The sequence below is a fragment of the Haliotis cracherodii genome, unplaced genomic scaffold (genome assembly GCF_022045235.1).
Source record: "Haliotis cracherodii isolate W230 unplaced genomic scaffold, xgHalCrac1.p SCAF_4, whole genome shotgun sequence".
NCBI classification, from domain to species: domain Eukaryota; kingdom Metazoa; phylum Mollusca; class Gastropoda; order Lepetellida; family Haliotidae; genus Haliotis; species Haliotis cracherodii.
The window spans coordinates 28,640,316-28,649,864 of record NW_027266297.1 but is presented as its reverse complement, the minus strand read 5'-3'; the positions used below and the strand labels follow the sequence as shown (position 1 = coordinate 28,649,864).

At 41.3% G+C, this 9,549-nt stretch overlaps 1 protein-coding gene across 2 annotated transcripts in view; it reads right to left on the bottom strand.

Moving 5' to 3' along the window:
* Nucleotides 1–2,119: 2,119 nt before the first annotated feature.
* The window catches only part of LOC139479706 (uncharacterized), a 28,177-nt gene continuing 20,747 nt past the window's right edge, over nucleotides 2,120–9,549 (bottom strand). For both annotated transcript variants that reach the window (XM_071262550.1, XM_071262551.1), the window contains exons 3-4: nucleotides 8,069–8,218; nucleotides 2,120–4,177 (exon numbers count right to left, since the gene is read on the bottom strand). In XM_071262550.1, the coding sequence (XP_071118651.1) occupies nucleotides 3,966–4,177; nucleotides 8,069–8,218 (362 nt within the window). In that variant the 3' untranslated portion in view covers nucleotides 2,120–3,965. The remainder of the gene's footprint in view (nucleotides 4,178–8,068; nucleotides 8,219–9,549) is intronic.

Below are 9,549 nucleotides of genomic sequence, written 5' to 3'. Positions count from 1 at the left end.
CCGTTAGGCTTTCCTGATCCCTATAATCCCATCTTCCCGAGGCAAGGGAGTTAACTGACTATAAAAGTCCAGTTTCCACACTTGCCGAACTAGGCTGGTATTATGGAGTTACATTTTGGCTGGACTAACGAGTCTATGCATAGTCCAATCAAAATCGCACACCGAAATCGAAATCCGGTTCGTAAACTTTCGTGCAGATTTCGGTCGATTGCAGGATTTGCAGAGCATGTGCAACGCCAACTCGATGTCAGCAGATATTTTCCAAATCTTTTCATGTTTTTAATCTAGGTGCTCGCGTGAGTTGATGCATTTCGCGATGTAAAACCCGTTTTATCACAATATAGATCTTGATTATCGATCAGATCGTCTTGACCGGGCGCCACCATTTTGTGTGAAGCAAACGCAAGTGATACGAGAGGTGAAATCTGATTGGTCCATAGGAGAGGCTTAGAAGAGACATCACTGGTAATAGCCACTTGTGGTAATTACCAGTTCAGCAAGGGTGGAAACTGGACTTTTATAGTCAGTTAACTCTATTGCCTCGGGAAGATGTATAATCCTAACAGGAATCTCAGATTCGCCCGATTGTTTCTAGGTTTTTCCACACCACACCCGTGTCTTTTACAGAGTGGCAAATGCATAAGACATGCAGTGATATTAATGAAGTACTATTCCAAGCAGCAGTGTTAAATTAAACTCGCTCTCTCGTTGCATTTCTGCATGTTTTGTTCAGTCATTCTAATTAGTGCATCGTGTGGAATTGAGATGACATGTATCGATGTAACGAGAGGATGAGTGTTACTTTCGTCAGCAACGTCCCAGCTATGTCGCGGTTGTCTATAAATCCCAGAGCCTTGGTCAGATATACCTGGTTCTCTACCAGCGACCCATGCCGTTGGTGTACGAATGCAGTCCGGTGACTAACTACCCCATTCCATTTCAGTTTACTTGAAGGACAACGTGGTTCACTGGGCACCAAGTCTGGCCTGGAATATCTACAGGGCAACTCTGTGTGATTTGTTTAATCGTGTATTGCAATATTGAGCTAGATAATATAACGGACGTTGGGGGATACGTATAATACTGGCCTAGATTGTAAGACACGCGGTAGGAGATAAGTGTCTACTGAGCTAGTTAATATAACAAGTGTTTGGCGATAAGTGCAGTATTGAGCTAGATTGTATGGTTATATGATATGTGTCAGGTGCTAAGTGCAGGATTGAGCTAGATGATATAACGTGTTAGGTGATAAGTGCAGTATTGAGCTAGATAATATAACAACTGTTATATAATAAGCAGTCTTTGTCGTAATGGCGTGATTGAAAAAAGATAATCTGATCCCGAATATGCACGGAAAAGATAAGTTGTCCTCAGGTTTAAGACACAAAAGAAATTGTTATCTAAATGAGCTGGATGTTGTGAAAAAATTTGTGTTGTGGATAAAACGTTTGGCTCATCCTTTCAAAGAAAATATTTGACTGAAAAAGTTGCCATATTCACAGTATTACCAAATTACCACGTTCAGCTATGATATGACCAGATGTTTTCTACCCCGATGGCTCGTGTTTATGCTCAATATATGAGCGACTGTTAAGGTAACGGTTCCATGGCTGATTTGGGCGTGAAACGGCATCACTCATGGGGAATCATCACGGGAAATATATGGGTTTAAACTAAAACTGAAAGCCACATTCAACCTGTTCAGCTCTAGTACCTTATTCCGGACCCTGTGTTGATTCGGGGGTTTAATTGGTTCCCAGCTACTCATGTTGGTCGCACGAGCGACTCAATGGATCCGGGGGTCAGGATCGGCGACTTGGTCGATTGCGTCAGATCGTACCCCGGCTGTACGGCGGTATCGTGGCTCATAATGTACTCGTTCCTGGTCTGTCTGGTCCAGACTCCGTTCCATACAAGCCGCCGTCATTACATCTTTCCGAAGCAAGGGAGTAACTGACTGTCAAATTTTAGTGGTAACTGGGCTTTTACAGTCAGTTTACTCCCTTGCTACTCGGGAAGATGCCGTCATTTAGCTGGAATACTGCTAAATTCTGTGTTAAAAATGAAACGAAAGCAAACAAACCTTATACAAAATCACAGAAAACAAATCAAAGGCGCTTATTTTACTAATCTATATCACTCGTTTAAAGTGCATAACACTGTTGAAATAAATACATGAATAAGTAGAGACATAGCCCACATAGCAAGCACGCTATGTATTGACACATCGGCGTAAACTATGGTCCCGACACATGGTTGTTGATGTGTGAAAACATGTAACAATCATCTCGCATTCCGGACTACGTGGTACCGAAGCCAAAAGTCAGTCATCCTTGGTTATCCGGTGTATTATAGCATATTTTATAATGACAGTTACTCTGGACCGATTCGTCACCACCTACACCGCTTCTATCCTTAACTTAACACAGAATTTCTCTCGCGCAGGAAAGTGCTCGCGGTCGATTTAAAAAACACACTCTTCTGGCAGCCATTTTGTATTCTATCTAAGACTGCATCTTATGCGGTGACTTCTATTTCGGGTACTGCCCTAAGTTATCCTTGATTAACACTGGTGTTTAACTCAGTGCGTTTGGTTTTGGTTTGTTGTTTAACGCCGCTCTCAGCAATATTCCAGCTATATATATGACGGCGGTCTGTAAAAAATCGAGTCTGGACCAGACAATCCAGTGATTAATATCGTGAACATCGATCAACGCAATATGGGATCGATGACATGCATCAACCAAGTCAGCGAGCCTGGCCACCCGATCCCGTTAGTCGCCTCTTACGACAACCAAAGTCGCCTTTTAATTCAGATTTTCTAGTCAACACAGGCTGCCAACTAATCTCGGCTGACTCAGTTCACTCAAATGTTAATAATAACATGTAGTGATTTGATTTATTGTCATATTTCGAAATGGGCTCAAACCGAAGCTGTGGTAGCGAATGGACCCAGTGTATGTATCAGAATACAATGGAAATATAATTAATACCCTCGGCAATCGAGGATGTCAGTCAGTGTGAATAAAGCATGTGTACAAGGTTGGGCAATCGCTATCTAGTCTCAAACGGTATTGCTCGAGACGAGCTGCTATGCCAGATGATGCCTGTGCGTTTTAGCATATAAGCGTTATGGCGTCGCTAGAACTACGATTCATCATGGAACGAGCAAGGATGAGTAATGTTTAAACACGCACGGCCCCTCCCAACACAGAAGATGGCATCCATCCTTGAAACTGGCATATCGTATTCATAACATGTTATGAATATGTGGGACACTTCCTTTGAAAACCTGTCATTATCGGGATCTTTGAACACATTCGGGTTGGTCAACTCATTTTAACGTTGTTGTTACACGCCATTTGTTTGGCAGCTTGCAATCAAAGGCTTCTCTGATGATGCAAAGGGCTCTCAGAAATAGCTTAGTTTCCACTTGGAGAGAACGGAAGTACATGGCAACCCGTGTAACAAATTGTCCGAAACGTTTCCAGCTCAATGGGAATTATGTTTAGGATTCTGTGCTCCGAAGTTTGCGAATGCTTTTGGTGGTCCGGAAAGTGGAGTTAGCACTTTCTCCTTCCCACCATTCTTCAACACGACTTGCCATATCCTCTATGCAATCATCACGGACAGCTATGTATTAGATATATAATGTTTTGCACATGTAAAGAGTCGGGATGACATCGTCATGGTAACAAGTTACGTCATCTGGTCATTATTCACGGTGATGTTTCTATGGACTAACGAGGTATGGAGGGATTCATGGTGTTTCCAATCATTTTAATATCCTCATTTGATGTTTGTCTTTCAATGTCAAGCGTCCCTTGTTGCCACATTTCAAATCCAAGTCGAAATCTCTATGAACGCCGACAACAGACGTAAAGTTTGTTTCTCTAATTTTCCGTCTCCCCGGATTATTTTGTGATGTGAAACAAATGGTTTTTTTTAAACTGAGATGTTCTGTTTTAAAGTAGATCCTCGATTGTGATGTTCCTCAGCTCTATAAACGTGCACACTCCCGCTGCCGTGCCAACAAGAGTGGACACTATGGCGAAGGCAAATGACCACGAAATGGACAGTGAATCAAGATGGTGGTTAAAATGGCGGAGCTCCACTTTCCGGAAGTACTCTCCGACCTTGACCCCGTAGACGATCATTGTCATAATCTGAAGGCACACTGCAAGAGACGAAAACATGACCATAGAAATTCAAAAATCATAATAAAAAATTTTCAGTCACATATACTGTTGTGGACTGACTCGCAGGAACAAACATGAGTATTGCTTGCATGTAAGAGTTCTCTATTCATTGGGCAATTCAAATGTGATAGGTCTTTGTGGTGGGAACATGCAGTCATTGTTCTATAGTGGTTAGCCTGCGGTGGAAACAGAGACTGGATTGCCACAATGACTGATATGTATCGACAGTTAATGGATGGCAACAATCACGGAAGGCCATCTCTAAGCCATTACCGTGGTTGGTTGGTTGGTTGTTTTACGCCGCACTCAGCAATATTTCAGCTATATGACGGCTGTCTGTAAATAATCGAGTCTCGACCAGACAATCAAGTGATTGATATCATGAGCATCGATCCACGCAACTGGGATCGATGACCTGCATCAACCAAGTCAGCGAGCCTGACCGTGGACTCTGGACGGATGTTCACACTATTGACCACTGATCTGTCATGGATTTTATCGAAAAACACAGATTGTCCCCGAAAATTCTTGCTTGAAATATAAAATTATGCCTTAGACTGTTGAAAAAAGAAAGAAATTGACTGCCACAAAAAGTACGTTATTGCAATGTGTTTTTCCTAAAAAGAAATCAGGCAAAACAAATATCTGGTTTTGTTGCTGAAGCTGAAAATATCTAATCACCATACAAAATCCTAGCCAGCCACCATCCTGCCCCCCCCCCCCCCCCCCCCACATATGAGCATCGATATAGGCAAATGGGATACGATGACATGCCTCAACCAAGTCACATGGCCATCCGATTCCGTTAGCATGATTTGCTGAATATAAGTTCTGTGGTGTATGATTTGTTTGTTCGTTTGTTGTTTAACGCCGCACTCAGCAATATTCAAGCTATGTGATGGCGGTCTGTAAATAATCGAGTCTGGACCAGACAATCCAGTGATTGATATTATGAGCATTGACTACATAATTGGGATACGATGACATGCATAAACAAAATCAGCGAGCCTGACCACCCGATCCGTTAGTCGCCTCTTACGACAAGCATAGTCGCCTTTTACGGCAAGCATGGGTTTCTGAAGACCTATTCTCTACCCGGATCTTCACGGGTCTCATAGGCTTCTGGCACGCATGAGGGACGTACGTAACCATGTAAACCAATAGCGGCACCACTCGATCCCGTTAGTCGCCTCTTACGACAAGCATAGTCACCTTGAATCAACCAACGCCTTGAATCAACTGTGCTAACTGTTGCCCGACTGGGCAGCCCCCCTTTTAGAGATGTAATCGAAAATCTGACTCCTAACAAATCTTCGACCCAATTGTATTCTGTCAGATATTTATCAAATGAGAATACATGTATAAGAAACCATTAACACCACAGGGTCCTTTTATAATTTCATAATTGTTAACAAAATACTACATAATTAATAAAATGATATTTACACCTGAATTATAAAGTGTGTCAAGCGCCTGGTTTAGGTTTTCAGAAAAAGTGGAATATGAGCAAATCTTTGACTCAAGCTGGGTTCGTTGCAAGATGTTGATTAAATCAGTACAAACTGACAGTACAAGATACTTGTGTCAAAGACTTGCTTATCCTTAGATTTTCTCGACACAGTTCGAAACACCTGCTTTTTAAACTCACTCTCATCCTTGTGTGTTTGATCATGTTAAAAGTCCAAAACTTGCAAGAGTAAGAAAGAAAAAGGACACGTTGTCAAATATTTGAACCGGTATGATAAATTTGCTTACCATTATTTTCTTTTGTATGAAAACATAAAATTTTACAATGGGTTATACATGTACCTAGTCCAAAGTTTCAGAACAACAAAAAGCTCAGTCAAGTGAGCATAAATTAAGATAATGTTGGAATGAATTGAATAATTGACAACCAACTGTCCATTTGTTAATAACAATGGATCGTCACACGACGTCACAGATATGTTTAAAGTGTTATATCATACAGTTTCATCATATCAGTACCTCTACAGTGTTCATACTATATAGCGTTCAAGCTACACAACGAACTGTTTATCTGGACTGTATGTCTTCAGCCACAAGAACAGGAATACTCAGAGGAGTAGGGTTCAAAGAGAAAAAATACGTTATCGGTGGAAAATATATTTCCAGAAAGGATACTAATTTGTAAGCACTTGATTGGCAAAGCGGTTTCCGAATGCAAGTAAACAAACATTCCGTAATGAAAACCATCAGGTGAAAAACGCGCTCGTTAAAACTCGCAAATGGCTTGAGAGTTGCAGACTCCGCGTCTGGCCCCCGACCCGTGTGTGTAATTTCTCCCCTTGGCTCATCGTGGATCACTTTTCGCGCGGCGTGTGCGGAGCTGCTGTGTTAATTTGTATCATCTTTGCTGTTGTATGAAGTTCAAGAGGTTTGGGAAATTCACGTCCCCTTTTCTGAAGATATTCTTTTGATAGGAGCGAATGTTAACTGATCGCCTAAACAGAGGCAGTGACATGGCTGGCATTGGTCCGGCGGTTAGAAGAAATCGTTATCATTCCGCGCTATAGGGAGCTCGTTTATCACTGCATTTGCACGTGCAACATCGTTAAATGAATTCTTATGAGACATGATAATTTGAAGTATTTTCTTATTACTTGGGAGTTACAACCAGCGTAATGTTTACGAAGGGAGTAGATAGTAAAATGTTTGTATCCCTTTCCCAAGTAATTGGTGACGTTGATGAGATGCGTGTGTTTGAAACACACAGATGAAGACACATCGGTATAACAGTTTACATATGACGTCATTCATGTAATTTCTCATACGTTTCTTCGCTGCAGATACGATCAACAGAGCATTAATGCATTTGCTCACTGATTGTAATCCCTCAAACAATGTACGGGTGTGACATACAGCTTCTTCAGCGCTACATGTCTATTTCAGATGTACATTTCACACATGTAGAAACATGTTTTTATAACAAAGGAGCGTGTACATTTCATATCTGCTGTTGTCAATTATATATGCTGTTATTCATTTTCCCTTAATAACATTAATTGATCTAATTATAACAGTATATACGTTCCATACCAGGGCGCACTTGCACAGAGCGATCTTAGCGCAAAGATTATCGTAACTCCCATGCTTTAACATAGGCTTAAGGTAGTTGTAGCGCTAAGATCGCTTGGTGCAAGTGGGCCAAGGATAGTGCAGGTGTGAAGCTAACATTCACACGTGCTGGCAGTTGCAAAGCGGTTCCTTCAAACTTGCTATCATTCATCTTAAGCAAGACGAATATATTTTTATGTTGAGTTGGTGTAATAAATTCTGCAAAAGTAGGAAAAAAGTGAAAATGGATTTTTGTTTCTATTTCAAGAGGTTGTTTTATGAAACTAACCTCAAGCCATCCATGATATTGTGTGTTATTTCTATCGCGTTGCGCCCTTCACCTTTACATCAGTATAACCTATTTCTCTAACCTTATATTAATTGTTGAGTGACTGCGTGAGTTTGGTTTTACGCCGCTTTTTAGCAATATTCCAGCAATATGACGGCGTGGGACACCAGAAATGGGCTTCACACATTGTACCCGGGATTCGAACCCGGGTCTTTGGCGTGACGAGCGAACGCTTTAATCACTAGGCTACCCGACCGCCCCTATTAATTGTTGAAAATAAACCAAATATATGTTTATATGGATATGTGTGACTGTCTAAACCAGTCATCACCACAATACAACGTTAGAGTATGACCTTGAAAAAATACCCAAAAGCCTCAAATACGATAAACCTGATGACTAAATATATCTTAACGTTTCTGCATCTTGATTAAACGTCAGTCAGTGCTGTTTCAACTTTCACTTTTATTTGTAATAAGTTTATTTTGGAATATACTGCACCTACCAACGCAGAAGGAGAGCAAGCAGAGCCCCATCGTGATTGGCCGGGACTTCGACAACGACGGAAAGACGATGTATGCGAGGTAGAGGAGGAATGCGACGGCGTAACACATCACAGCCAGAATAGAGAAGGCCTGAGCCGCCATACTAAAGTCTGAAAATAATAACAAAAACAACAACAACAACAACAACAACAACAACAACAACAACAACAACAGCAACAACAATAATAATAATGAAAATGATGATGATGATGATGATGATGATGATGATGATGATGATCAAGCAAGTCAGGGAGCCTGATGTGCCATTCGATCCCCTACTACTACAAAACAAAGTAGCAGTAGTAGTAGTAGTAGTAGTAGCAGCAGTAGTCTTAATAAAGGTAGACCGCCTCCGTGGTCTAGTCCGCCCGGAGAGCGGAAGGTCCGATCACCCGGCCCCGTCATACCAAAAGACATTAAAAGATGGTACTTGTTGTTACCCTGACTGGCGCTCGGCATTAAGGGGCTAAAACAAGGACGGTCGGCTCGGAGTCAGTATACTGCGTCTGAGTGGGGTATTCATGTTAAACTGCGGCATGGTATCTCAGTGGGCTAACACTATAAATCGCCATCAGTCCGGACTAGTACAAGCAGTCAGTCACGCGACGCTTAAACCGCATTTCACCCCACCTCACCTTAATATTGATATAAATATTAATGGAATTAAGCTTACATGACATTGGCGACCATTGTTTCTTTAAAAAGACATGATAAAACCTTTGAAATACAATACTAGTTCAAAGGGAAATACAGTTAATTAAAAATATATTTTTATCCTTTAACCAATTCGAGAACAACAGTTCTTTAACTGAACCAAATGGAACTATACATGTTCTCAGCACAGTAAGCGGGGTCGTGTCTTAAATTCGTGCTAACAACACTAATTACCAAAACAGCTGCGCTTGCAAAATTAACACATTTATCTTAAAACGTTCCTTTTTTTCATTCCAGAAAAAATGCGTTTAAAGAAACTTGCAAACCATACGGTCATATTAGATTTCTCGTCTGAATAGATTCGGACCTCACAATTCGCGTTTTCGCCGACAAGTGTTATCTGTGCAAACGTTGTACCTTAGCTGTTAAAGTAATTGGCCTTTCTATTAACCTCCGTTATTAATCATTATTTCGTTCGCCCCTCTGCGTCGTTACACATGCCGCCATCTTTAATTGAGTTCTGATGTCGCCATTTCGCCCAACCGTATCTTCTGTTGCCACAAGCGTGACACGGACTGATGAGATCCCGCGGAGATGTACCACTTCGGGGAATTGGCAATGGAAACACCATAAAATAAACGAAATTGACACAATGTTAGGAAGGGGCAACCAGGTTTATGCACATACGAGAAATTGAAAAGTCATAAACATGCAGTCAAGTAGGCGTCTTGTCAGACTTTTAAACTATCAATGAATGTTTAGCCCACGGAAAAGCAATAAATGGCCG